The sequence below is a fragment of the Delphinus delphis genome, chromosome 3 (genome assembly GCF_949987515.2).
Source record: "Delphinus delphis chromosome 3, mDelDel1.2, whole genome shotgun sequence".
Classification (NCBI taxonomy): Eukaryota; Metazoa; Chordata; class Mammalia; order Artiodactyla; family Delphinidae; genus Delphinus; species Delphinus delphis.
The window spans coordinates 63,676,326-63,704,085 of record NC_082685.1 but is presented as its reverse complement, the minus strand read 5'-3'; the positions used below and the strand labels follow the sequence as shown (position 1 = coordinate 63,704,085).

Here is a 27,760-nt window from a genome sequence, read left to right as displayed (position 1 = left end):
CAAAAATGGGCGGTGTCAAGGGCAGTAAACTAGCAACGAGACCTTGGGCCAGTCACAGTGCCCCTTTTGGCTTCGGTAAAGGGTGGGGGGCGATGCAGTATTTTTAATACCTGAGCCTAGCTTCCGGCTCGCCCGGGCTCCGCGCTGGGCCAGCGAGCTCGGCCTCAAGCGCCGCCGAGGTCACGAGTCTCGCGGCCTTCCTCAGCCCAGCCAGGGCTCCTTCGGATGTAAACTCAAGGATAGGCCCACCGAGGCCCGCCGAGGCCGACTCCACGCGGGAGCAGAGACCGGGTCCGAGCCCCAGGTGCCCGCGGCGGCCCGGGCCCGCCCACCCCCGTCACGCGCGGCCCAGCTCCGCCCCCGTCCGCGCCGCACCACCAGCGGCCTGGGCGGGCTTAGAGGCTCAGGCCCAGAGCCCGCCCCGGCCTTGTGCACTATGTAAGGCCGGTCGCTTCGGCGGGGCTGCAGCGGCGGCGCCAGGAGTTTGCGATCTCGTTCAATCGGCGGGCCGTTCACTGGTCCGACTCTCGCTTGGTCGCGCAGTGGGAGCCCACAGCGCACGCGCACGCGCACGCGCACGCGCGCCGCCGCGTCCTCCGACCCCCGGCCGCGCGCCGCGCGGGCAACTGAGGGCGGAATGCGGGACTACGACGAGGTGACCGCCTTCCTGGGCGAGTGGGGCCCTTTCCAGCGCCTCATCTTCTTCTTGCTCAGCGCCAGCATCGTCCCCAACGGCTTCAACGGTCTGTCGTCCGTGTTCCTGTCGGCGACCCCGGAGCACCACTGTCGGGTGCCGGACACAGCGAACCTGAGCAGCGTGTGGCGCAACCACAGCCTCCCGCTGCAGCTGCAGGACGGCCGCGAGGTGCCTCACAGGTGCCGCCGCTACCGGCTCGCGACGATCGTCAACTTCTCGGCGCTCGGGCTGGAGCCGGGGCGCGACGTGGACCTGGAGCAGCTGGAGCAAGAGGGCTGCCTGGATGGCTGGGAGTTCAACCGGGACATCTACCTGTCCACCATCGTGACCGAGGTGGGTAACAGATCCGCGTCCGGGGCCTGGGACCGGGGAGTAGGCAGGACCTTAACAGTCTTAAAGGTCGTGCACTCCACCCGCCAAGGTGAGCGCTGGATGCTGTCACTCCCTCTCCGCGACTCACTACACACTGGCGATGGTCATCGTCCAGCCAGGTGGCTCCGGAGAACTTTTCGTGGTGACTTCCAGAGAGATCATGGACATCGCAGCACGGGTGTCAGGCTGGCCGCCCATCCTGTTAGCTATCTTAGAGAGGAAGCCAAGAAGGCCCTGGCGACTCCTTGTAGATACTCTAAGATTCTGAGTAGTCAGAGACTTTAGATGGGGGTGGGAGTGCTGAGAACTAGAGCTAGAGCTAGAGCTTGGGCCAAGGAGCTGTCACCATTTTTCCTCCAGCCTTTGGCATCTATTCAGAGAGAGGGGAAATGCCCCTCTACTTTCTCAAACTTTTTAAGTTAAAGGAAGCATGGCTATAAAACTGTCTCTTGCTCCTTTTCCCAGTTACTCCTTCCCCACCCACCTTCACCCCTAAATGACTGTCTGGTCATTCCCCGTAAAGAATTGCTTACCTTTTGCTCAGGGTTAGTTACTAGCCTTTAAGGATTCATGCATCTGAAGATCCATTCAGGGTGACTTGTTGACCTGGTATGTTTTAGGGTATTCTAAGGAAATGTCATTAGCCAGATTTAGTTAAAGCATACAACCTTAGTTCATAGGAAGCAGGGGGAAAACCTTTCTCATGCCCCAGCCCCTTGGATTTTCCTTTTGGGTGGCCTTGTCTGTCCCCTGGTGACCTTGCAATCATTAAAGCTGGATGTATGATGTGATGTTTATTGATGCACGTGGATGTGCTTTGCATCATACTCCGACACTGGCACTCTAACTCCCTGTAGTCTCAGCAGAACTGAGCAAGCAGGACACTGAAAAGAACACTCCTTTATAGGCTCCAGGGTGCCCGGGTTCACTGAGTGTCAGGATCAGGGGTTCAAGGATTAGGGAAGGCTTCTTGGAGGAGGAGGCTTCTCAGTGAGTCTGGTGTATAGAGTTCAGCAGATGCAAAGTCTGGAACAGCAAGAAACAACCTGGCCGGAGGGCAGAGTTCACAGAGAAGAGGCTGAAGGGCAGGGTGCACAGGTCCTGGTATGGCAGCAAACCCCGCTTGAGCCTGAAAGGGGCTTACAAGGGTTCTGGAGACCCTGTGTGTGTTGCTTCTGGGGGTTGTCACCCTTCAGGGGAGTTTGAGTGCTGCCCCAACAGACGTGTGTGTGTGTGTGTGTGTGTGTGTGTGTGTGTTGTTTTTTGTATGTTTGGACATTTGATGTCCCCAGCATCTGTGCCTCCTTACTCCACATGTATGTAGTAGGAGTAAGAGAAGAGCCCCACTGGGATCTCTGAGCAAGTGACATCATTCCAGTGTCCTCAGGCATTGTTACTTGAGAAAAGAGGTACTGATTGGAGGTAGCTGACTGTGACTTGTGGCTGACAAGTGCATGGAGTATGAAAACTTCCAGTCATCACAAATCCTTGGTCCTAGCCTCGCAAGTGAGTCTGTCACCCTTCTGGAAGCCAGTCTGTCACCCTTCTGGAGGCCAAGCATTGTGAAAGTAGAGGCTGTTCCTCAGACTGCAGGGAGAGAACACAGAGGGGAAGCCACAGTCCATGACTCAGAAGTCCCTGCAAATTCTGCTTCTGGCTGCCTGTGGAAGAAAAGGCAGTGAAGTCAGAAGTAGCTCATGGCATTTCTTAGGATTTTTCCCTAACCCCTGTGGTCCCCAACTTACTCTAGTCATTTGCTCTTTCTTTGCTGCCCCCATCATGCCTTCGGCTGAGAGTGGTGATGGCACTGATGAGCTCCCAAAGGCCAACTGTTCCAGAAGGGTCCTTGAGCTATGTTGCTGCCAATGTCAGCCTTTCCTCTTATATATTTAGCCTATTTCTTTAGCTGTCTTAACAGTTTTGTAAGAGCTATGTGCCCTTTCACCTACTTTCAGGTTGTCAGTCTTTGCAGGGAGGCAAGATTAATTTATTACTTAGCCCTTTGTTAGAGGATGCTGGAATGCCAGACTTTAAGTTCAAGGCTGCTTGTTCTCTTCTGGTGAACAGTCACTGTTGGAAGCTGTTGCATTAACATTCTGAGAGCTCCTTTTTTCAAAGGCCCATTTTCTTTCAACCTGGACCTGGCCTGCTGACCGTTGCAGCTTGTCCTGTGCCTGCTAAATGTCTGCAAGACTGCCCTTTGCCCCAAATCATAGAAGTGTTTGTAAGTACACTGGTATTCAATTCCTATTCATGTTTTTTTTTTTTTTTTTTTTTGGCGGTATGTGGGCCTCCCACTGCTGCGGCCTCTCCCGCTGCGGAGCACAGGCTCCGGACGCGCAGGCCCAGCGGCCTCAGGCTCACGGGCTCAGCCGCTCCGCGGCACGCGGGATCCTCCCGGACCGGGGCACGAACCCGCGTCCCCCGCATCGGCAGGCGGACTCCCAACCACTGCACCACCAGGGAAGCCCCCTATTCATGTTTTTCAGCAGAAAATGAAAACCTCAGGTCTCCTGTTTGATTTTTTTTCTTTGTTGAGGTTAATGTGTGCACATGTAGTACTAAACTTTGTGGTAGACTTAACATCTCTGTATCTCCTGCAAGTCCTAACATTGATGCTGGATACAGATTGGGTACTCAGGAAAATTTTTATTGAATGGATTAATGAATAATTTTGAAATCTCTAAAGTGTGAAAACTGAAGAAGAAAAGGACAAGTTTAACTTATAGAAGGGAAACTTTGTGGTGGTTGAAAGGCACTGACTGGAATATTTTAAAGTAAATGTAATCCCCCACTCCACAAACTGGGGCTTGCCCCTGCGTGGATCTGCAACAAGGCATTGGGACTGGCAGAAAGAAGGGGACGCTATTTATGAGGTGAGAAAGGTGGTTCTCCCATGTTTCAGGAATAGTTTGGTGGTCCGTGTGCTTCTAGGCTAGCCCCTTCTCTAGCCCTTCAGTCACCCCTGGAGTGCTGGGGAATCAGCCACCCCACTGTGCAGTGCTGCTCCAATACCTGAGTGTTTCTTGGCCCAGGACTGCCTCCTTCTCGGGGAACCTGGTTGATTTCTCAGGCTACCTGGGTCTGAGACACCTGCTTTTTGGTGTCTCCATAGCACAGCCTGTGGCCGGAAAGGTTCTTTTAGAAACTTCTAACTCTTCTGGCACCCATGACGTGGGGTCTCTTCAGCCAAAACCCAGCAGTCCTCTGCGTCCCCTTGCTCCTTGCCAGCCTCTGCTTCCCAGAAGCCCCCTGCGCTGACCCTTCGCAACACTTTTACTCCCTGTTGTCCTAGAGAACCTCTTTTTCTGGACCAGCTTTTCCATCAGCCTTATGTGCGTGTAGTCTTGGAAAATAGGAGAGACCCCACTGTTATCTCCACGTTCACCTGAAGAAAAAGCCACATCGACCTGGGAGGCAGGCCCCGGGCTGACTCTGGGGTGGGGAGACCAAAAAGACCTGGAGACTGTGCCTCACTGGTATGCCTTTGCTGACTTCCCTCATTCTAGGAAAGCGCAGATCCTTTTCCCTGCCTTTGCAGCTCATGGCAAGCCACTTGCTGGGTCCCTGAAGGGCCCTGTGTGTGTGCAGTCACAACAGACCCATCTGGCCATGAGTGGGCAGATTGATTGTCTCTCTAGCTAGCTGAGAACCGACATCCTGGGTCAAAGTTCTGACAGTTGTCACAGAGAAGGTGTGAGGGAGAAAGGAAAATAATCTGTTCTAGAGAATGAAGCTCAGGGTTCATCTGGGCTTTGGGCAGCCAAGCCCAAGGACTAAACCCAAGGGATAATATGGTTCGGAAGGTTGACTGTCCTTTTATCCATCTATTCACTCACTCACATAGGTACCAAACAGCTACCGAGCCTCTCTTCTGCAGGGCACTGCCAGGCTTTGTAGAGGATATGGTAGCAAATTCTTTTTCTTCTTCTTCTCCTTGCCCTGACAGCCTTGGGGCAAGGATTCGCCGTTAATTGCAGCAGGAGGCAGAATGAAATGTGTGTAGAATACATGGCATTCAGTAACAGGTAGTGCTTACCAGTGTGTTTGACCGTTGATGCGGTCAGCCTAGGTACATCTCTGGGAAGAGCTTCTGCCCTGTGGGCACAGGCCCTATCTCTTTTTTCTTCCAGCCAACTCACAGGTAAGGACATTTAGTCCCAGGGAACTACATCACCTCTCTACTTCCCATAACTGAGAAGTAGCACCAATTACATATTGCGTACAAGAGACACAATTTCTCTTTCTTCTTAAAAATTTTAACAGCTTTATTGAGGTATAAATGGTATAAAACAAACTGTACATAACTAAAGTATATAGTTGGAAAAGCTCTGAGATATAGATACAGATATAGATATAGATATAGATATACACACATACACATATATATCCATGAAGACACCACCACTAGAAAGGCACATTTCTGACCAGGAAGGGTGGCAAGTCTAGGCTCCTTGCAAGGGTTACTCCCAGATGTTTTCAGTTTGCGCCTGCTTTCATAGCTAACCCAGCTGAGGGGTAAGGATACTAGACTCATGACCTAAATCTTAAACCTACACATTTAGTTCTAAGGTTGATCCCTGTTATCATCAGCCAGTATAGCCCATCCTTCGTACCAAGTGGCAGCGTCAGTGAGCTGGTCTGTAGCTGCTTTAGTCGCAGCTGCCAAGCCAGGAGTTCAGTATAGAGATACTACATTCCTCTATAAACACAACAAGCCCGGGGTACATAGCCTGGACTCTATGGGCTTCTCATCGCCCCCTGCTCCACCTGCCGCCCGCTTAAGGAGGAGTCAGGCCAAGTCCAAGAGCCCACTGCACTCCATCTGGTGGTTGACAGGTAAGTGGATGGGTTGGCTGGGTGGGACCTAGCCTGTGCCTGCCCTTCTGTTCATTTTTTGAGACCTGTTATCTTTCCTGACACTACTCACAGGCCCCTTGTGGCCAGGAGGAAAGAAGTGTTAACCCATGCTTGCTTTTGGAGGGCCCAAAGCCAGGCTGTGAGAATTGTTGAGAAATGTCAGTAGCGGATAGAGAGCCCAGTTGGACCAAGTGGTGGTGGTGAGGCTGCAGGAGCCGGAGAGATGCTCTGGGGACCTATTCCAAGATGAGCACTACAGTCACCTTGTCTCCTGCAGAGCATAGTCTGACCTGGTTCCAGGTGGCACCTGGCCTTGCCAGTCCAGAAGTCCCTAGAAGCCTATATTGGGAGACCTGGCATGGGGGGGGGGGGTTCCACCCCAGAACTCACTGCAGAAGCCCGTGTGGGTTTCTAGTCTAGCACAGCCATATCAGTCCCCGACCCTCATGAGAGACCTATTGAGAAGCAGCTACTGACTGTATTCATTTTTTTTATTTCTGTCGCTACAAAAGTAGCGCATGCTAGGTGGGAATAGATCACATCATATTCAAGAGCAGCAATAGGCATAGTCTGGTCCTGAAGCTCCGCCTAACACCCCCAGAGGCTAGCATCCCATCACCAAGTCCCTCAGCACTGACTCCCCTGCTACTCCCATCCTGACTTCGGCAGCCCTGTCTGGATGGGGGCTGCCCTAGGAGCACTCACCCTCCTAGAAGGGAGGTGGTATCTGGGTGCTGGCACGGCTGAGGCTGCAGAGGTGGGAAGGCTGCCATAGCCTGAGTGATTGGGCCTTGGTGCTCCTTGCTTGTCTTCTGCTAGTCTGGCCTTCTTCTAGATTTAGGAGTTGGTAACCCCCAACTCTTCCTGGAGTGGGGATCACCACCCCATTCTCAGTCCATCCAACGTGCATGCTTGTTCCAGAGTGGAGAGCCAAGTATGTGGCTCTTATCATCAGCTGCAGGGGTTCTTTGTGTCCACCCTAAGGGCTGCCCTCTGACCCCCTCTGAGGTGCCTGGAGGCACTGTGCACACACTGCCCAGCAGGGCCAAAAAGCAGACTTGCTTTTCCCTCTGACCCTGGCCTGGAAGAGATGCTTTATTCTTGGAAGCCGCACACTTCCTGGGAGCCAGCAGGCCCCATGGAGGGCAGGCCTGCAGCCTGGTGCCAGGCAAGCCAGGGTCTAAATTCCCTAGAAGGCGGCCTTCTTGGTTACTACTGAGCACCACCTCTCTGTTGCGGGAAACATTTTTCTGGGGACCACCAAGCTTCCTATTTTGGTTTTTCTTCCTTCTTTTGGCCCTTGTTAGGCTGGAGCAACCTAATGTCTGAATGTTTAGGTGCTTCCCCATGCCCTTAGACCTCTTTCCGTGCTAACTAGAGATGGAACTCTACACTGGGTACTGGGAACCTCAAGCACTGTAGCCTGTTCCCCCCCCCCACCCCCATCACTGTTTCACAAATGGGGAAATTGAGGCACAATGAGGGGAAAAATCTTGTCTGAGGTTGGGTAACTAGTTAACAGTAGAGTAGAAGCTAAAACCCAGCTTCTTGACTGCCAGCTCAGAGCTCTTGGCTGTAATTGGGCCTAGTGTTGGCACAGCATCAGGGATCCCAGCTCTAAATGTCAGCAGAAGGACCCAGGGGTCACTGGCCCAGAGTTGAAGCCTGAGCAGAGCTGAAGGAACAGATCCAGATGGTGCATACCAGGCCCTCTGGCCTCAGTCCCTCACTGGAAGCCTTGACCCTTAGAGCTGCAGAGCCCTGCTCCAGAACCACTCCTATGCCACCCCTGCCAATGACCTGAACCCCACTGAAAGGGTGCCCTGCCCCACCCACAGCCCCAGCCTCAGCCCAGGTCCTTAGAAGCGACCGTGAAAGGCCTCGCCTCCTCCTGGGTTGGCACATGGGCAGAGTACTTGCTCCCAGCCTGTCTCCCCGTCTCAAATTGGTAGCAAAACAATGAGGCTAAGAGCTGTGAAAAACAGGATGGTCAGTCTCCCTGTGAGGGGAAACCTGCTCTTTGCCTTGCTGCCCGACGAGCCATCGCCTGCCTCAGTGAGCTCACACACCCTTACAGTAATGTAAACAGAGCATGCAGTGATGCAGGATGTTCTGATTCCATTTTCCAAGAAGCCTTACATTTAAAACATTTTTAAAAAGAAGTGAGTGATACATCCCTTTGCTCCTCTTTCAGTGGAACCTGGTGTGTGAGGACGACTGGAAGGCCCCGCTCACGGTCTCCTTGTTTTTCGGGGGTGTGCTGGTGGGCTCCTTCATTTCGGGGCAGCTCTCAGACAGGTAAGGTGGGTGTCTACTCCTGCAGCTGCAAGGCACCTCAGCACAGAGCAAGGTAGTGTTCTGTCAGCCCAGGGCTGTGTGTTTTAAAAAGGCGAAGGCACATCTATAGTATAGACTCCAGACCAAGTAAAGAGAGCCAGCAACCTCCTCTCACTAATGCTTGCTGAGTGAAACAACCTCAGCCGAGTGTACACATGATCCAGTTGACCAGGAAATATGCCACAACTTACTTTGCACTGCCTGCTCGCCTTCCCTGGGTGAGCGTAACTCTTTGGCATCTTCAAGCTTAGGAGAGGGAGACACCACACACACGCATGTCAGCTGTGTTGTAGATCTTAGGGCATTCCATAGGTGGCTGCCTCTGTGTTCCCCAAACCATTGCTCTTTCCTCAAGGTGAGAGGTCTCACTAGCCAACGGCAGTGTGATGGGCAGAACTCTTATGTCCACAGGGCTGATTCCCTTTATCTAACAGGCTTATGGTTATGGCATTTCTCAGCAATCAGGAAGTGTGCTGTTTTGACCCATAAGCAGGTTATTTGTGTAATTCCAAGGCTCTTACCTCAAAGTCCATGGCTTAGGGAGTTCATCTCCTCTGGAAATCCCATACAGAATTTTAGAGATTGTATGTGAGCATTTTTCTGGGGAAAACAGTTCCATAGTTTCCATGGTGTTCTCAGAGGGGTTTATTATGTTGTGTCTTGTTACCCCAGAGCTTCAGGGTCTGTGAGCGAAGCCCATGGCAAGAAGAGCAGCCTTCAGCAAGGTCCTTGGCCACACTGGGTCACCCAGTGGAGAGGAGTCCCAGCATCGTCCCAGCAGGGGGAGTCTCTAATAGAGAAGTTCAGGGTGAGAATGTCATCCTGCCTTAAGACTACAGCCATTTTATCCTGCAGCAGACATGCAAAGTGATGTTTTGGCATGTTTGCATCTATGGACTAATGTCGTTACTTGAGAAGTCTTTCCTCATAAGAAATATGTGCATTTCTCACTAGATTTGTCTTTTCCAGAGTGTCATCTAGGGATTTTTAAAACGAACAAATTCCTACAGTCACCAGTGAGCATTAAAGAGTTAAGTAGGCTGTGACCACTGACTGATGATTCTAGATGAGCCTGAGACACTTACCCCTTTAGGGGAAGGGCCTTTGCTTCCCCAGACCCTTAACTTAGCAGCAAGCATCAGCTGATTACTTATATTTATTTAATAAACACAGAGCATCTAATATGTGCCATTCACTCTTATGAGCACTGTATACCAAGTGAAAAGAAACAACAAATAATTTAATCTTCATAACCCTATGATGTGGGAAGCATTATTATTTTCAGTTTATAGATGGGAAAAATGAAGCCCAGAGGAGTTAAATGACTTGCCCAGAGTCACACAGCTGGCAAGTGGCAGAGCTAGGATTCGGGCCCAGAGTCCTGATCCTCTGTTTTGTGTGGACTACTGTTCCAGGTGCCTGCTCTCCTAGAACTTGCTTTCTAGCAAGGCAGAATGTATTAAAGAATTGAGGGAAGTACTTGTTATCCTTTGTGGTGGTAAGTGATATAGCGGAGAAGTACAGGGTGCTCAGAGAGGGTCTGACAGAGGAGACCTGAGACGGTGAAGCATTGAAGCATGTGCTGGGGGTTGAAAGATGAGTAGAAATTAGCTAGCTAAAGGGGTGAAGAGAGGAAAGAGTGTGCTGGGCAAGAGAGCCAAGAGTACTTAAGCCTAGACTCAAGCGAAGGCATAGCACACTTTAGGAACTGGAAGAAAGTGTTGGTGGGGGGTGGGGGGTGGGGGTGCGGAGAGTGGTATAGAGACAACGCAGCGAGGCAGGCTGAGGCCCAAGCAGAAGAGCAGGCCGGGCTTAGCAGATGACAGGAGTCTGGGCTTTCGTCACAGAGCAGTGGGCAGCTTTTAAGAGTGTGACATCATCAGATTTGCATTTTTACAAAGTTGTTCCATAGCTTTGTGGAGAAAGGATTGAAAGGAAGCAAGGAGGATTGTGGAAAGACCAATTAAGAGGTTATCACACTCCTTTATGCAGGAAATGAAGGTGGCTTGGACTAGGCTGAGGGCGGTAGACATGGGGAGGAGTGGTAGGAGGTAAAACCAACAGGACTTGGCTATGAGTTGGACATGGGAAGTGAGGGGAGGGAGACTTCTGGCCTGCACAGCCGCGTCAATGACGATACCCTTCTCTAAGACAAAGCACTCTGGAAGGGGACCATGTTTGTAGGAGAAGATGTTGAGTTCAATTTGAACATACTGAATTTGGGGTAACTATGAGACTTAGGGGTCTCATAGGAGGAATGGAGTATGGAGTTGGATGTATGGATAGGGTGCTCCGTGAGAGGTTTGGGCTGGAGAAACACGTTCGGGAATTGTCAGTTGATAGAACCCTCATCAAAGCCCCGTAAGTGGATGAGATTGCCTGGGAACAGTGTAGAGTGAGAGGAGGGCGTGCCCTGGACGGAGCTTAGAGGCCCTCCCAGAGGGGTAGTGGGAATCCCCCTCTCACAGGGTTGGGTGGCAGCTGAGACTCAGAGGAATTACCTTCATGTGAAAGACTAGGAGGAGGTACCCCAGTTACAGAGTTGAAGCTCAGTGCATTTTTCTGGTCAGCTGTGTCATGGGATAGGGAGATCTTTGTGGGCTGGCCTCAGAGCCGTGTAATACCACGATTACCTGAGGAAAGTGTTTAAGTTCCCAAAGATCTGCTCCTGAGGAAACAGTAGAAACAAAGTTGGTGTGTATGTTGAGGACCACCTTAGTCTTCAGAAGGGCTAGTACAGGGTTTCTCAAACCTTTAAACATTTTTTTGCCAGCAGACTTCATCTTTTAAATAGAATCGTTTAAGTTCAGTCAATGAAATAGCTAAAAATGTGGCTGTTCTGGCTGCAGCACCTACCTTCAGCTCCCTACACCACCCCTCAAGCTTGTCTGCACCCCCTTGGAAGGCCCAGGACTCTGTGGGATGGACAGTTTACTCCTAAGTGAGCCAATTCAAAAACCTAAGCCAGGGCTTCCCTGGTGGCGCAGTGATTGAGAGTCCGCCTGCCGATGCGGGGGACGCGGGTTCGTGCCCCGGTCCGGGAGGATCCCATGTGCCGTGGAGCGGCTGGGCCCGTGAGCCATGGCCGCTGAGCCTGTGCATCCGGAGCCTGTGCTCCGCAATGGGAGAGGCCACAACAGTGAGAGGCCCACGTACCGCAAAAAAAAAAAAAAAAAAAAAAAAACCTAAGCCAAACAGATTACCTAACGGCAGTGGATTCATGCCCTCCAGAGTTGTCTAGAATATCAAGTTTTTATATAAGACTCCTTGTTGGAATATGAATAAGCCAAAAAGTCAAAAGCAATTAAAATAATCCTGGGCTGTCAAAGCATTTTATCTGACGTCATTGAGTTACCTCTATGTGCAGAAATAGAAGGGAGGCACAACTCTGGGAAGAAGTAGCTGATGTTTCCTATTTTTGTAGGCATGTGTGTGTTTGACCTTTTGTTGACAGACTTTAAAAGTGAGCATTTCTTACAAATTAAAACTACAACGAGGTACCACCTCACACCGGTCAGAATGGCCATCTTAAAAAGTCTACAAATAACAAGTGCTGGAGAGGGTGTGGAGAAAAGGGAACCCTCCTACGCTGTTGGTGGGAATGTAAGTTGGTGCAGCCACTATGGAAAACAGTATGGAGGTTCCTGAGAAAACTAAAAATAGAGTTACCATATGATCCAGCAATCCCACTCCTGGGCATATACTCGGACAAAACTATAATTCAAAAAGATACGTGTCCCCCTATGTTCATAGCAGCACTATTCATAGTAGCCAAGACATGGAAACAGCCTAAATATCCATCGACAGATGAATGGATAAAGAAGATGCGGCACATATATACAATGGAATACTACTCAGCCATGAAAAAGAAGGAAATAATGCCATTTGCAGCAACATGCATACAACTAGAGATTATCATGCAAAGTGAATTAAGTAGAAAGAGAAAGACAAAAACCGTATGATATCACTTAATGTGGAATCTAAAATATGGCACAAATGAACCTGTCTAAGAAACAGACTCACAGACAAAGAGAACAGACTTGTGGTTGCCAAGGGCGAGGAGGGGAGGGAGAGAGATAGACTGGGAGTTTAGGGTTAGTAGATGCAAACTATTCCATTTAGAATGGATAAACAACAAGGTCCTACTATATAGCACAGGGAACTATATCCAATCTCCTGGGATAAACCATAATGGAAAAGAATATAAAAAAAGAATGTCTATATGTGTATAACCGACTCACTTTGCTATACAGCAGAAATTAGCACAACATTGTAAATCAACTCTACTTCAATTTAAAAAAATAGAGAAAAAATGTTAGTGGCTATCAGAGAATGCAGCTGATTTTTATTTTCTTCTCTGTGCTTTTCTATATTTTACAAATGTACAATTTATGCATAAATATCAAAGAATAAAAATAGACAAATATTTCTTAAAAAAAACGTGAGTGTTTTCTGGCCCCAACCCTGGATTGCCAAGGACTATAGCAATGTAAGGGCTTCGTGAGTCTTCCTCTTCCCTACTATCCAGAGAGACCTTGGGAAGGGAAAGCAGGGTAGGAAGGGCCCTCCCCTTGGTTGGTGTGCAGGGCACTGTTGTTACAGGACAATGCAGGGGAGCCTCCTTTTAGGTCAGGGTTGCTCAACCTCAGCACTGTTGACATTTTGAGCCAGAGACTGCTTTGTTCTGGGGGACTATCCTGGGCATTTTCGGATGTTTAGAACATCTCTGGCCTCTATCTACTAGACGCCAATATCATCAAAAACAACAAAACCCTGTTGTAATGGGAAGAAGCAGCAAACTCTTTACCGTGGCTGAAGGTCTTGTGCAGTCTGGCTCCTGCCACCCTCTACTGAACAGCTGCCCTTCGTGTTCACCATGCCCCTCTAGCCACAGTTGCACATGCTCTTCTCGCAGTCACAGTGAAGAATTCCCCCCCCCGCACCCCCCCCAGCCGCGTGCCGTGACCTTCCTTGACCACGCAGGCGGCCTCCTCAGGGTCCCCAGTTTACATTACCCTGGTTCCTTGTTCCTATCAGAAATTGGTAAATAAAAGATGACACCATATGATTAATATTGGCCTCCCCCACTGTACTGTGAATATCGTTGAAAGCTTGGTCCCTCTCCCCTACTCCGCCCTGTCAAGAACTTCTTTTCCTTTGGGTCTGGTCTCAGTGCCCCATAATCAGGGAGACCTTCCCTGAATGCCCACGTCCCCAGCCCCTACCTCCAGTCCAGGATAGGTTCCTCTGTTGTGTCCCTTGTGGGCCAGGATGCTGTTCCTTCAGTGCTCTTGTTCCAGTGTGTAATTGTACATTCAGCAGTGTTGTTGTTCGATTAAAATATGATTACTGTCTGTCTCACCAACTGTAGACTATAAGCTCCTTGAGGGCAGAATCAGTGTCTTTTTTTAATTCAAATACATCCGTAATGACTAGTATATAATAGATGTTCAAATAAATACTCATTGAATGAAAATAGGTGTCTGCTAGCCCTGGGCAGACTTAAGCTGAATCTGCTAGGTTGAATGAACTAGGTTGACTTGTTCCTCCTTGTTGTGTCACTGTCTTTAAAAGCAAACAAATCCCAAAAAAACCAACATTTTTTAAAATTTGAAAATGAACACAGGTACAGAAACCACACAGAACAAATGAGGCTTAATGAATTATTCCAGGGAAATAACCGTATAAATACCACCAAGTCAAGAAATAGAACTTTGCTGGCCACCCAGAAGCCCCATCCATCTGTCCCATCCCAAAGACAACAGCTTCCCTCACCTATAAGTAAACACTAGCCTGACTTTTATAATAATCACTTCCCTGTGGGTTTTTTGTAGTTTTATCGTCTAAATGTACATCCTTAAACACAAGTTTAGTCTTGCCCACTTAAAAATTTTTGTATGTCTTTTAGTCTACTTTAACCTATGGATTCTCCGTCCTTTTCTTTGCCTGGGCTGTTCTACCTGTAGAATTTCCCCGTTTGAATTTTGCTAACTGTATGCTTATGATACAATTGAGCATATTCCTCTTTTCCCTGCATTTCTTGCAAATTGCAGCTGGATCTAGAGACTTCATCAGATTCAGATTCAGCCCCTTTGTAAAGACTATAGGAGTCATGCGATGTTCAAGTGTCTCTCTTTATGATGTTAGCAGTCATTGAAACACAACACCCATATCTCTTCATTCATCGGGGGTTGTAAAATGATGATGTTCTAGTTTTATCACTTTGGTTTCATTTAATAGTTGGAATACTATTATGAAATGATACTCTCCCTCATCTGTTATTGGTAACTGTTCGCCATAGTTTACATAGAAAAGTCAGGACAAATGTTTTCCCCTTTATTTACCAGTTTTCATTTATAATGAATTGTTTCTCCATCATCCTCCAAAGTAAACCAGCTCTTTTAAAAAAATAATAAATGATGAATGTATGAATTTAAGTATAATGAATGTGTGTCAATCCCTTGTAATCACTGTCTTAATTCTGGCACTGCCTTTTGGGCAACCCTGGTGCCCAGGCTGCACATTGGTCCTGGTGAGTGGGGAGGGGAGTAACAGCATAGGGACTGAGAGGCCAGGATTGCACCTACACCAGCTGCCCTGGCAGCAGTGTCCGCGACCCCTCCCTGAAATGACTCTGGGGAAAGCCCCTCTTGGTGGGGCCCATTCCTGCTGCCTTCTCCCAGCTGGTTCTCTGTCACTCTCCTTTCCTTCCCAGGTTTGGTCGGAAGAATGTGCTGTTTGTGACAATGGGCATGCAGACTGGCTTCAGCTTCCTGCAGATCTTCTCGAAGAACTTTGAGATGTTTGCCATGCTGTTTTTCCTTGTAGGCATGGGCCAGATCTCCAACTACGTGGCAGCATTTGTCCTGGGTATGGCCATCAATTTGAAGTCAAGTACTTGATCCTGTGTTTCACCATCATCCCACCACCCGCTTTCTGGAGACAGCTGTGATGCCCCTCCAAGGGAAGTGGTCTCTGGCAACACCGACCAGGGATTCTTGATGAATCCAATTAGTAGTCAGGGAAACTGAGTCTGCCAAGTGCCTAGCCTTGTGTCCCCAGCAGCCCAATAGCCTGACTGCTGATTTCCAGTTCTTTTCTGGCCCCCGAGGTGTGGCACCTTGGTCTCATTAGTACTCGATGGTCATTTAGCCGGAATTCACCTAAGATCTTAAAAATAGGACTTGCCTCTGCCCAGGGCTGGGGTAGCTAAGGAAACAGGGAGGCATGACATGAGGAGCAAGGGCCATGATTGGCAGGCTCACCAAGGAAGAAAACTGCCTCTTCTGCAAAACAGTGGCCAGTGAAATCGACTGGCAAGAATGAATTGATAGGAGTGGGCTTTAGTCACATGACCTTCAGGGTTTTAATTGAGTCCACACTGCAGGGCTTTGGCCTGCTCTCACTGAAAAGTTGCCAGTCTCACTGTTCAGAGGCATCTAACTCTAGCTTATTGGTCTTTGGGTTTCTTGGGTTGATTGTTAAAAGGATTATTTGTTTCTCTTCACAGTTGATAAAACATTTTTCCTTAAAGCGTAATAGTCAGCATGTGTGGCCTTAATAGTGACTTCCCCTTTAATGAATCTCCTTCCCCAGTGAGGCCTCACGTGGCATCTTTAGCATAGGGCTTCAGGAAGTGATGACAGTTTCATGAGAGAACTGTCGCCATGAGGCCACAAGGAGGCACCCGCAGCAGGTGGTCAGAATCCCATCCCTCCCTAGGGCTTGGAAGCTTCAAGATAATTCTGCCTGCTTTCTTATCTATATGTTGAAAATTACACACAAGAAGATTAATAAGGAAATAACCGGAATTAAAATACTAACATGACTCCTCCCTTGTTTTGAACAGGAACAGAAATTCTTGGCAAGTCAGTTCGTATTATATTCTCTACGTTAGGCGTGTGCATATTTTATGCATTTGGCTACATGCTGCTGCCGCTATTTGCTCACTTCATCAGAGACTGGCGGATGCTTCTGCTGGCGCTGACGGTGCCGGGGGTGCTGTGCTTCCCACTGTGGTGGTGAGTGTGTGGCCCTGTGCCCGGTGGTGCCCACCAGCAGGATGTCTTCTATCTGGCCTTCACTAGGGGGCAGCAGCAACCCACAAATCCCCATTTGGGCTCACAGAGACAGAAAATTTAGTCTTTATAAGGTATTTCAGAATGTTTTTCCATACTCAGAAAAGCCAAAAACAAAACAGCCCCAAGACATCAACAGACTTGTTCTCAGCCCTGTGCTGGGTTGATTGGAGTGCAAGGAGAGGAAAGAGCAGTAGCTGCGAGACGATAGAGTTTAGCATAAGCTCCAGGAAGCTATCAGACTGCAGGACAAGACAGCTTAGGCCCTGGCTCTGGTTGTATGTTGCCGCACCCTTGTGCCAGAGGCACCGGGAGAAGAGGGAGCACGTTGTGCGAGTCCTCAGGGTAGCTGGATGGAGGAAACCAGGCTCCATCTGAGCCTCCAAGATAGAGGTTGGACAGGCAGAGAGGAGACCGTTCCATATGGAGAAAGAGAACACAGCCGAGGGGCTGAGGCGAGAATCCTTCCTTGCAGGTGGGGATGGTGAGATCACTGGTGCACCTGGATGTGAGAGCAGTGCAGAGCATAGTAGGAGAAGATACAGAGCTGAGATGGTACAGCTGAGTCCTAGTTATGACCTAAGGGCAGGGGCTACCTCGTGAGGTAGAAAATAAGATCCATAAAGTCTCAAAACACCTAAGTGCCTTATGGAGAGTCAATTGGATGAATCAAGGCGGGGCAGGGGGAGGGGGGAGAGTGAGGAAAAACTAGAGGCTATAAGAGGCCAGTGCAAAAGCTGCTGTGGATGCCAGGCACAAGCAAGGGAGTTCGGCAGGGTAAGGGTCTGGGCCGGGCTCAGCCCATGACAGAAGCCAAGCTTCAGGAGCCCATTTTGCACCTGTCTACTTAGTGTCCAGCAGGTGGCACCACCACTCTTCAGAAATGGAGGTGGCCAGCCAGGGGAGGAATCCCATCATGGTGTGTCGGCCCCTCTAAACTTTGTGTACTCCAGTGAAATCAGAAGCTCGCACTTACTGGCTCTAGTATGGTGCACCTCTTAGCTTCTGGTTTGGAAACACCAAACATCCCTCAAACCTAGCTCTGGTTCTGAAACCCCCTTTCCCACCTCCACTTATGCTCCACCTGGTCTGTGGGACGGGAAGGCCTCAGTGAGATTGCTCCTTGTACTTCCAGGTTCATCCCTGAGTCCCCCCGATGGCTCATCTCTCAAGGCCGATTTAAAGAGGCAGAGGTGATCATCCGCAGGGCTGCCAAAATCAATGGGATCATTGCACCCTCAACGATCTTTGACTCCAGTGAGGTGAGCACCATGCCAGAGCTGGTGGGAGGGCCTCCGTGACCATGATTTTAGGGTAGGACCACACAGCCCTGAAGCCCTCCCTTCACACGGGAGCCCAGCTCTCCCCCGCCCAAGCCCCAGCTGCCCCCAAGGCAGGTCCTGTTAAAATTCAGAAGTTGAGAAGGTGCCAACTGCGTAAACTCCTTCACCTTTCCGTGGAGTTATAGGTTTTCATACTTTATATAATTATTTTCTAAGTGATCATACAGTCGAACCATTACTTTTAATAATAAAAACTCTTTATGAGTTAATAGGTCTTTCATGAAATTGGCATTTTGGGAAATCATTGTTTCTTACACCTTAGGTTGTTTCTCATCTTCAAAAATAATACAAGTACCTAAAGTATGAAGCAAAAATAGATTTGGAGTTAGAAATGTCCTGTCTCCTTCCGCCCACCAACGGGGAGTTGTTGATTATCGTCTTGGAGCCAGGTCCTTTTTGATATCCGCCCTCCCCCTACCCCACCCCTCTCTGCAAACCCTGTTCTCACGCGCCATGAGTAATTTCCTGGCTCTGCCTGATTCCTGGGTCTTGCTTCTCCTTCCTGTTCCCTCTCTTTCCACCTCCTCTGCAGCAAGCGGTTTTCCTCAGCCTCATGCCTCTGAGAAGAGGTTAGAAATTGTCATTGCTGGTTGATGGGGTTCTGGAGTGTGTCCCTGCTCTGACAGGAAGACAAGGTCCTGGCTGTGAGAACAGCCACCAGCAGTCAGTCATACCGCAGTGCGCAAAGGCATGCAGATGCAGACTTGGGGCTTGGGAAAGAGAGACCGGTTATTATAGGCAGCAAAGAAGCTGCTGGCCACTGACAGCCCTGCCGGCCTCATGGTTAAGCGGTGGCCCAGCACCAAATCCCACTCAGCACGTCCTAGAAAGGACTCTGGTGCACAAAAGCTCAGGGAGGGGTAGGTGGCAGGGAGGGCTTTTAAGTGAGGTGGCCTCTGTAGCTTTGCAGAGGTCAGTCTGGATGAAACCGTAAGTCCCACTGGCATCTTTGTGGAAATGAGGGTATTCCAAGGGATCCATTAAGTCAAAAGTTGACCTTGCATTGAACTGCTAACTCAGGAAAAACAAACTCCAAAACTGGGTTTGCTTAAGAAAGCAACATCAGTGTGTTTAGATGTGTGGTTTATTAATGTCCTTGGCTGTGCCAGATTTCATAGGAAGTTACTCAGAGTGAAGCTGAGGTCAATTTTCCTGTTTTTCTATCTGAAACTTTTTTCCTTGGAAGTAGACCAGTAACTACATGGTATGAGGACTGAAAACATTAATTCTTTTAAAATATAATATCAATAAACTACACAGCCAGTTTCTCTCTCTGACCCAGAGGGGCCGGGAGCCAGCCTTGGAAAGGAATGCGCAGAGGCCTCCCTGGAATGTGGCCATTGACGGGGCTGGAGGTTTTGCCGGGAGGGGGCAGTCAGCTTGGGCCTCCTCCTTGGCTGCATCGCACCAAGGGCTGGTCACTTACTTTTCCTCCTCATTCTTGTTCACTAATTTGTTATCCACAAGGCCCGGTGAAGCCTTCTGCAGCCCAAGACATAGTCACTATACATACCCTTCTTTTCAAGCAAGAAACATAAAACACTCCCCAACTCGGAGACGCAGAAAGCTAAGATGCCAGGGTTTCAAGTATGTTCTTGGGTCTCTGAGTCTCCAACCTTCTCTCCGTCCCGTACCCTTGTCATGTTGTTCCTGCAGCTACAAGACCTAAGCTCCAAGAAACAGCAGTCTCACAGCATTCTGGATCTGCTCCGAACCCAGAATATCCGGATGGTCACCATCATGTCCATAATTCTGTGGTGCGTAAGTGAGACATACCTAAGGCCTCCAGACAAAGCTTCTGGCAGTGTCTGTCAGGCCTCGCATTTGCAGACATCTCAGATCAGAATTGAAAGCCTGTGCCATCAGAAAGTGGCAGGGATGTGCCTTGCAATAAAAGAAGTGAGCATGTCCCAGTTCTTAACGGAATCTCAGAAGAGGAGAACGAAAACTGTTGTGGGAGCTTTGGGGGGAAGATATGGGATCTTTGGGGATCCCTCCGGGTCAGAAGGCAAATCTCTGTTCACATTGGGTCCCTAGTTTAGTTGTTCCTGTTGCCTGTGCATCAGACAGTGACTGAGGCCTTTAAGAAGTTCTAAGTGAAGACACCGTGTCCTTTCAGTTATAGAGGCTGCTAAGTATGTTCTGGAAATGTGGAAGCAGGACATCCTCCCTCTGGGATGTTTGGAGACTGTCCTGGAGGTAGAGCCATGGCCTACACATCCTCGTCAGGTTCCTTCTAACGAGGCATTTCACCAAGTGTGTCAGGGAGCGATCTGTGATTTACTAGAGAAAAGGAACACATCCGAGTGCCTAGGTAGCATTTGCTTAGTGGCCAGACCCTTGGGATTACAAGTGACTACCTGAGCCTGCGGGGGAGGAAGGCAGACTTCATCTCAGAGTGCTTATTGCTGGAGTCAACAAGCCTTGGCAGCCAGCCACCCATTTCCAAGGAATGGCACGGGATCCCTTAGGGCAGTGCACCGCCCCTGAGTCGGCCTCAAACAAAACCAGCTTTCAGCCTGCACCACAGACCTGCCAGCCTGCGATGAGTCACCCTTCCATGGTTCACCCAGGCACCCCTCCTACTCTGGATTTCCCAGGGACTCCTGTACATGCCCTTTTCCCTGATTGTACCAGCTGTGGTTTCAACCTGCAGATGAGTTAAAAACAGTCTGATTCATACTGGTCTGGTTTGCCAAAGAGTGTTGACCGTCAATAGAGAGAATGCCTACTGGGGACAGGGTCTAGGCCAGGGGCAGCGGGGGGCATGCAGATGGCCCACTGGGAGCTCCCTCTCCTCCCCACGAGTCCGGTGGGGTTGGGGTCACCTGCTTCTGACCAGCCTCTTCCTGGCTGGTCGCCCCAGAGGGTCCGCCAGGGATCTTTCTCTAAATGTTTGACCTAATGATTGTTCCTTATTTTATCTCATCAGTCTTATCACACCCCACTTGCTATCTGCCTCCTTACTCATACCCTAGCTCCTTCTGCAATTGTTGGATTTGGGAGGTTCAGAGAGTAGGGAAATAGGCTTTTGTGAGTGCTTTAGCTTAGGATTTTTAAAGCCGAAAGGCAGGTTGGAGTATTTTTGGTTTTTGATTTTTTTTTTCCAACAAAGTGAATCTGTCTGAATTATATGTCTTTTTGCTGGAACGCTTTGTTTAGAAAGCTCTGAAAGTGCTCTGACCCAGAAGGTACCCCGGTCTCGGGGGAAGTTATCTTTCTTTCTAAGAAGTAAGACTCAGGGTTAAATCTGCTGCCCTCCTGGTAAGGATAGTTTTGAATTTCCTGCAATAATTATATTTTAAAAGTTGTCCAGGTTGGGAGGCACGTGGATGCCACTTCTCCAGCTATTTTCTGCATTCTGTTTCAGGATGACCATATCAGTGGGCTATTTTGGGCTTTCCCTTGACACTCCTAACTTGCATGGGAATGTCTATTTGAACTGCTTCCTCTCGGCTGTGGTTGAAGTCCCAGCATATGTGTTGGCCTGGCTGCTCCTGCAGCACCTGCCCCGACGCTATTCCATGGCCACCGCCCTCTTCCTGGGTGGCAGCGTTCTTCTCTTCGTGCAGCTGGTGCCCCCAGGTAGGTACCATACATGTCTGCAGTCTGGGATATCCATTGAGTCACTCAGTCTCTACCATACTGTCTCAGCCAATTAATAAAGAGAATAAAATTATGCCATTACAGCTCGCCTGCATATCTGTGTTCTCAGCCCACAAGTCAAGAGAAAGTGTCTCCTGGGACCAGTCATCATGGCCTGGGCTTTGGGGGAGAAGGGAGAGTGACCTTGTGGGGCTGACGGTTGACTGTACTCTCTACCCAAGTTAATGTGTGTGTGTGTGTTTTTATTTGCAGAGTGAGGGGGAGGAAAGAGGGCCATCCCCATGTCTTTTTAACCTGGCCCCATCTTAGTCATTTATTCATTCAATAAGTAGCTGTGGAGTGTTTACTGTGGGGGAGGCACTGTGCTTGGGGCTGACGGTGCAGAAGTAAAGGAGTCGGGCAGAGCCCCAGGCCCTCCTGGCGCTCAGACTCCAGTTGAGAAGACAGACAACAAACAAGTAAATAAAATGCTTGTTATAGTACAGACTGTGTTACCTTTAATAATGACACTGAAGGACAATGGAGAGCTAGTTTATATAGAGTGGTCATAGACAGTGGCCCTAAAGAGGGGAAAGTCGAGCAGAAACAGATGAAACGATGGAGAAACCCATGAGAAAGTCTAGGAGCAGAACATTTCAGGCCGAAAAAGAGCAAAGACCAAGACCCTGAGGAGGCAATGAGCCTGGCACACTTGGTAAGAGATGAGGAGAGGAAAAAGGGCAGGGCCAGGCCACAGCGTGGCTCTCACAGGCCAGTAGCAGGAGTTTATTTGTAAAACCATCTTGGTATCCCACAGAAGGGTAGGAGGCAGCCCTCTGAAAATTCATAAAACGGTTTATGGATCCTCATGTCCATCATGGTACCGAGAGTTGTCATGGGTTTGGGGACCTCTGGTAATCATTTGTGGGCCCCTGAGGCTGGCAACACTCTGCACAGGAAGAGCACCCACTGCAGCATGGCTGGGAGCCCAGGAATGTATGTAGAGGTTCACACCAGAGCTCAGGGAGACCCACAGGCCACTCACAGCATCTCCTCATTGGCACAGTGAGCAGGAGAGATCTGAGGATCATTCATGAGGGTCTGCTGGTCTGTGAAGTGTTGCATGGAGTGAAAGCGTGAAGTGAGTTATAATTGAACTTCCCATTCATCCACAAATCCTTAGTTAATTCCACAGTGCCTGCAGCATGAGGTTCTGGGGTGCCAGCTGCCCCCTCTGACACACATGTCTTTAATGACTTTTGGACTGGAGAGCAGGTTTCTCTGGGTTATTGAGGGGCTCGCTCACTCTGGTGGTCTTTAGGCTGAGGAGAAGAGCCTGTCCTCACACAGCTGCAGGTCCCAGCCTCCTCTCGGTAATCAACTTGGAGGGACATAAGCCCCTTATCCCACAATAGGAAGTTATAGAAACTTTCCTCCTCCACCCTTCCCAGGGAGAAAGTATGTCTGTTTCAGGCAAAAAACTAGTAGCAGCGTGCCTTGGGTTGGTGCCTTCTCCTACTTTCTTCCCTTTGCTCTTCAGACTTGTATTATTTGGCTACCATCCTGGTGATGGTGGGTAAGTTTGGAGTCACTGCTGCCTTCTCCATGGTCTACGTGTACACAGCCGAGCTGTACCCCACAGTGGTCAGGAACATGGGCGTGGGAGTCAGCTCCACGGCATCCCGCCTGGGCAGCATCCTGTCTCCCTACTTCATTTACCTTGGTAAGTCCCGTGGGTCAAGCGCACACAGGAGGGATGGGGTGGAAGCACTGATTGGCTTTAATGTGACCTGGGGATGGCTTGTTAACAAGAAAGCAAGCACACTCAGCAAATGGGATCCATCCAATACTGGATCTATGCCTGGAGAAGGTTCCTGTCTGGGTGCACTGTGGTGGAAGCACTCATGTGGAAAACAACCTATAGACAGCTAGAAATTGACGACAGTTGAGGGGTTTTGTATCTGTTTTAGCCTTCCCAGGCCTTCCATCAGAGAACGTAATTACCCTATCCTAAGAAATTGCAGCATCGTTTAGGGAGCCAGTGTACTAATTGGGGAAATTTCTTCTTGGAATCATAGTTTATAAGGAACAGGAAGGGAAAGATGTCTATTCTAGAGGTCTGATGAACCGAGAATTTCTGTAACTTGAAGCACTTAACACAGCAGTTTTACATTGTGCAAAGATCTGCCTCATACCATTTTATGTAATAGGGCCCCAGTTTTATCTTTCTCAGAGTTATTTCCTCATGGCAGCTGCTGTCCCCCTGCACATGCCTAGCTGGCACATCTCTAGGGACGGGTGGCACTCACCTTGGGAGTACTCAGAGTGCTTTGTGAACATGCTACATAGACCTGACAAGCAGAAACACCTTCTGATCTGGCCTGAAGACAAATCGAGTGGGTTGTGACACACCTGGAGAGGTGGAGGAGTTATTCCTATCCCTGGACACATACCTTGAGTTCCTTGGAAACCCAGCATTAGGAAGTAGGGTGTTTTTTGGGTTTTTTTAATTAATTAATTTTTGGCTGCATTGGGTTTTTTTAAATTAATTTGTTGATTAACTTATTTATTTTTGGCTAGAAAATAGGAATAGAGGGACTTCCCTGGTGGTCCAGTGCTCCCAGTGCAGGGGGCACAGGTTCGATCCCTGGTCGGGGAACTAAGATCCCGCATGGCACACAGCACGGCCAATAAAAAGGAAATAGGAATAGAAATGGCTCAGGCCCATCCTCCCAGGCTGCACTCATCCCCTGCACCGAGGTGTTGCTGCTCTGTGCCAACTCTGGGTTCTGTGACCTGCCTAGGTGCAAGATTCCAATATGGCAGCTCAGACTGGGCGATGCTGAGGCTGAGAAGGCAGGTGATCCCTGTTAGAGTCCTGGGGACACAAAGGGAGGGAGAGAGACCATGTCAAACTGCACTCCCGGCTTGGGGCTCTGTCTGCTTTGCCACAGGTGCTTATGACCGCTTCCTGCCCTACATTCTCATGGGGAGTCTGACCATCCTGACAGCCATCCTCACCTTGTTCCTCCCAGAGAGCTTCGGCACCCCACTCCCAGACACCATTGACCAGATGCTAAGGGTCAAAGGGTAAGGGGGCCTCCTTCTTCACAAAGTTAATGCACTGGGTCTGGGCCTGGCAGAGAGTTCCCCACGAACTCAGAAACGCCATGGACTAGTTTAGCCATAATAGGATCAGACATGGCCGGGTACTTACAGCCTGTTCTCTCTGGCCAGATCCAGACCACTGGGTCACCATGAACATCTCGACAGCAGTAGCAACTCGGATAGTACAGAGACAAGAAGAAACCTTTCAGGGGGAAGGGTGAGCTGTGACGGGGCGAGAGAGAGTCATGGACATATATACACTAACAAACGTAGTAAGGTAGATAGCTAGTGGGAAGCAGCCGCATGGCACAGGGATATTGGCTCGGTGCTCTGTGACAGCCTGGAGGGGTGGGATAGGGAGGGTGGGAGGGAGGGAGACGCAAGAGGGAAGAGATATGGGAACATATGTATATGTATAACTGATTCACTTTGTTATAAAGCAGAAACTAACACACCATTGTAAAGTAATTATACCCCAATAAAGATGTTAAAAAAAAAAAAAAAAAAGAAGAAACCTTTCAGAATCTGCTGTATGATATTTTCCCTTTAGTGAGATAACCTCAGCTCTGGGGCATTTTTTGTTTGTTTTGAGACTGGTAGACATGTTTTTAAGATTTGTTTCTAACATTTGTTTGGCTTGTTCTTCTAGAATAAAATACAGGCAAACTCCAAGCCACACAAGGATGTTAAAAGATGGTGAAGAAGGCCCCACAGTCCTTAAAAACACAGGCTTCTAACACAACCTCCAGTGAGAAGGTAAAGAGGAAAGACCGTCTTGTCAGAAGTGGCTTGTGCAGACACTGAGTCCTTCAGTGGCAAAGGTCTTTGCTGTTCATTCTGCGGACGCTGTGTCTGCCTTGCTCACGGATGGATACCCAGACTCAGCTGCATATGGTCCTAGAGCACCACCTTCCCTCCAGGGACACCATGGCTACTGACGGACAACTTTGGGTAAATCCTAACTATTACAGTGATGGACTTGGCACTTCCTAAGAAGTTAACTACTCATTAGAACCAGTAGGATTTGGAAGAATATGAATTAAAACTTTACATTTTAATTTCAGACTGCCTGAGAAGGCCCCTGATAGAACTGGGGGTCTAGTTCTCCACCTCCTCACCCTGCCAAAAAATCCTTTCCCTGTTTCCCACTAATGGTGCACTTTAGAGGAAAAGAAATAATTTCACAGGGAGTCTGATTTCTCATACTTTCTCAGTTACAAAGGATATTAAATGGGATTGTTGCTTCCCCAGGGCAGGAAAGCACAAGTCTGGGGAAACCTAGAGGTATTTCATATGGAGAGGACTCAGCAGATACAGAACAGAGACAAGTGCATTAACTTATGAGCTCTTGGACCACTCAGAGTGACTACTGGGTAGACTTGTTTACATCTGGTCAAAGCACTGGTCTTGTGCAGGCCCGTAAGAGATTCATCACTGAATCTACTATTCTTGTTTTCCACTACTACGTGAATCAAGTCTCCTAGCTACTATGGTTTCTGATGTATGGTTTGAAGGAAGTATATCAATGAGAAAGAGAGACGAGCGAACTTGTCTCTTCTCCCAAAACTATAATATGGATTTTGATTGTGTTTTGCTTGTTGTTTGTTGTTATGTCTTTTTTTCTCCTTAAGTTATTTGCACTTCAGAATAGACTTAGGAAAGGCTGGTTCCTTAGCCTCCTGGTTTGTGTCTTTTGTTTGTTTCAACCCAGAATCACTCTGGCAATGGTCCACGGTTGCCACTTACGCAAGGCCTCACCAGCCTTAGCTACTAGCACTTTTCTGGGTGCCAAAAATGACATCATTGTGTGTGTTTTCCTTTCATGAAACTTAATCATGGAAAAAAATTACAAAGAAGAAAATTAAGTCGTGTTCACAGTCTTTCAGAGTTGCTCACTTCAGTGGTGTAACATTGGGAGATATTTTGTGTTCAGCGTAAAATTGTCTTCTCTTTTCTGATTATGCCACCGTGGTACTTCTAAAGCATATGCTTCACCTGGTTAAAAACAAAAAAGTATTTTTGTGAAAGCTACTGAAGTGCCTTGGGAAATGAAGATGTTTTAATAAATTAAATGATTTTTTAAAATAATAACAACTGCCCACAACTTTTATTTCCACAGTTTGGTGAGCCATGCCACACCATCACATCACTTTTCTCTGTATCAGCTTGGGCTAATTCTAACAGTGGTTTATGATTAGTCTCTAAAGCTAAACTTTAATCCCCATGTACTAGAGACCTTCACTCTATTGACTATGGACTGAGGCAGCATTCTTGCACAAGTGTCTTAGCCTGGGTTCCTCAGAAAGCAGAGCCTGAGGCCAGTGCTTCTGCGCAGTTAGGTAATTTATTTGGGAATAAGATTCTAAGGAGCAGAAGTAAAGGATGGGGGGAGGAAACAGGGAAGGAGGGAGACCCAATACCAGGATGCATTATCAGGATGGCCAGCACCAAGGGCACTGTTCCATCCAGCCAGGATTTCTCAGGAGCCTTATGAAATGTATCTCAAAACCGTCTGCACTGTGATGAAAGGGGAAAGCATTTACATATTGGCCTTCCTTCCCCATTCGTCAAAGGCAGCCCCACAGGTGTCAATTCCCACAGTTCCAGGTTGCACATGGATGAGTCCCAAACAGGTTCTGTCCCCTGGATAGAAAGCAAGAAGTAATGTACTGCAGGCCTGAGGTGAAGCACTGTCAGGCTGCACTTCAGTGAAGCTGGTCAGAGTGTGTGAACTGGTTGCTGCAACAGTGACTTGGAGTAAGCGGTGGGGCTGAGGGGACTGGGGATTGGACGTGGTGCACAAGATATATATATAATGTGTCACAGGGAGATCTGAGCTAGAATGTGTACAGACATGGGTAAAAAGCTCCAGGGTTGGATAGATAACTCAAAAAACGTGTAGCATAACAAAACGAGCAGCATCAAACTCAGGTGGGGAGGGAAGGAAGCTTGGTTTCTGTAACAGCGTTAACTTCTCTACTCTCCTCACACCCGGTTCTGTGCAGGGTTCCTGATTAACTGACATCACAGTGCCTCCAGAATATAATTACGGTCCTTCCTGCTCTTTCTCCTGTTGCACAAATGAGCAGTTCTGAGTTTTCTCTCTTATTCTCAATGTCACTGATCAGTCATTTGTGACCTTCTGGGCGCAAAAATCATAACTACCTGAATGCTTCAATCTCTTCCAGTGGCAGGGCAATAGCCCAAGTCCCTGCTCCCGGGCTGAACCAAGTATCTGAAAAATCCAAGGCCTCTGTGCAGGCCTGCTGGACTCTTGTGTGACTTGTTTCCATCAGTCATGATTTTGGGAAACTGACCAGATTATCCTGCCCAGGGATCTCCTCTCAAGGAACCCAGAGGGATGTTTGGTGCGTGGTAAG

At 48.8% G+C, this 27,760-nt stretch overlaps 1 protein-coding gene across 1 annotated transcript; it reads left to right on the top strand.

Moving 5' to 3' along the window:
* Positions 1-380: 380 nt before the first annotated feature.
* Positions 381-26,492, top strand: LOC132423302 (organic cation/carnitine transporter 2). The gene is made up of 10 exons (XM_060008877.1): positions 381-1,030; positions 8,124-8,227; positions 14,982-15,136; positions 16,116-16,287; positions 17,480-17,606; positions 19,344-19,444; positions 21,058-21,272; positions 22,813-22,995; positions 24,227-24,362; positions 25,030-26,492. The coding sequence occupies exons 1-10, from the start codon at positions 638-640 to the stop codon at positions 25,115-25,117; spliced, it is 1,674 nt and encodes a 557-aa protein (XP_059864860.1). The 5' UTR covers positions 381-637; the 3' UTR covers positions 25,118-26,492.
* The last annotated feature ends 1,268 nt before the right edge of the window (positions 26,493-27,760 follow it).

What these genes read in the sequence shown, in the direction of transcription:
- LOC132423302 (XM_060008877.1), top strand. Translation starts at nt 638, where the DNA reads ATGCGGGACTACGACGAGGTGACCGCCTTCCTGGGCGAGTGGGGCCCT. An exon ending in CTGTGCTTCCCACTGTGGTG is followed by an intron (nt 16,288 to 17,479) that starts GTGAGTGTGTGG and finishes TTGTACTTCCAG; the next exon opens with GTTCATCCCTGAGTCCCCCC. An exon ending in TCCCTACTTCATTTACCTTG is followed by an intron (nt 22,996 to 24,226) that starts GTAAGTCCCGTG and finishes GCTTTGCCACAG; the next exon opens with GTGCTTATGACCGCTTCCTG.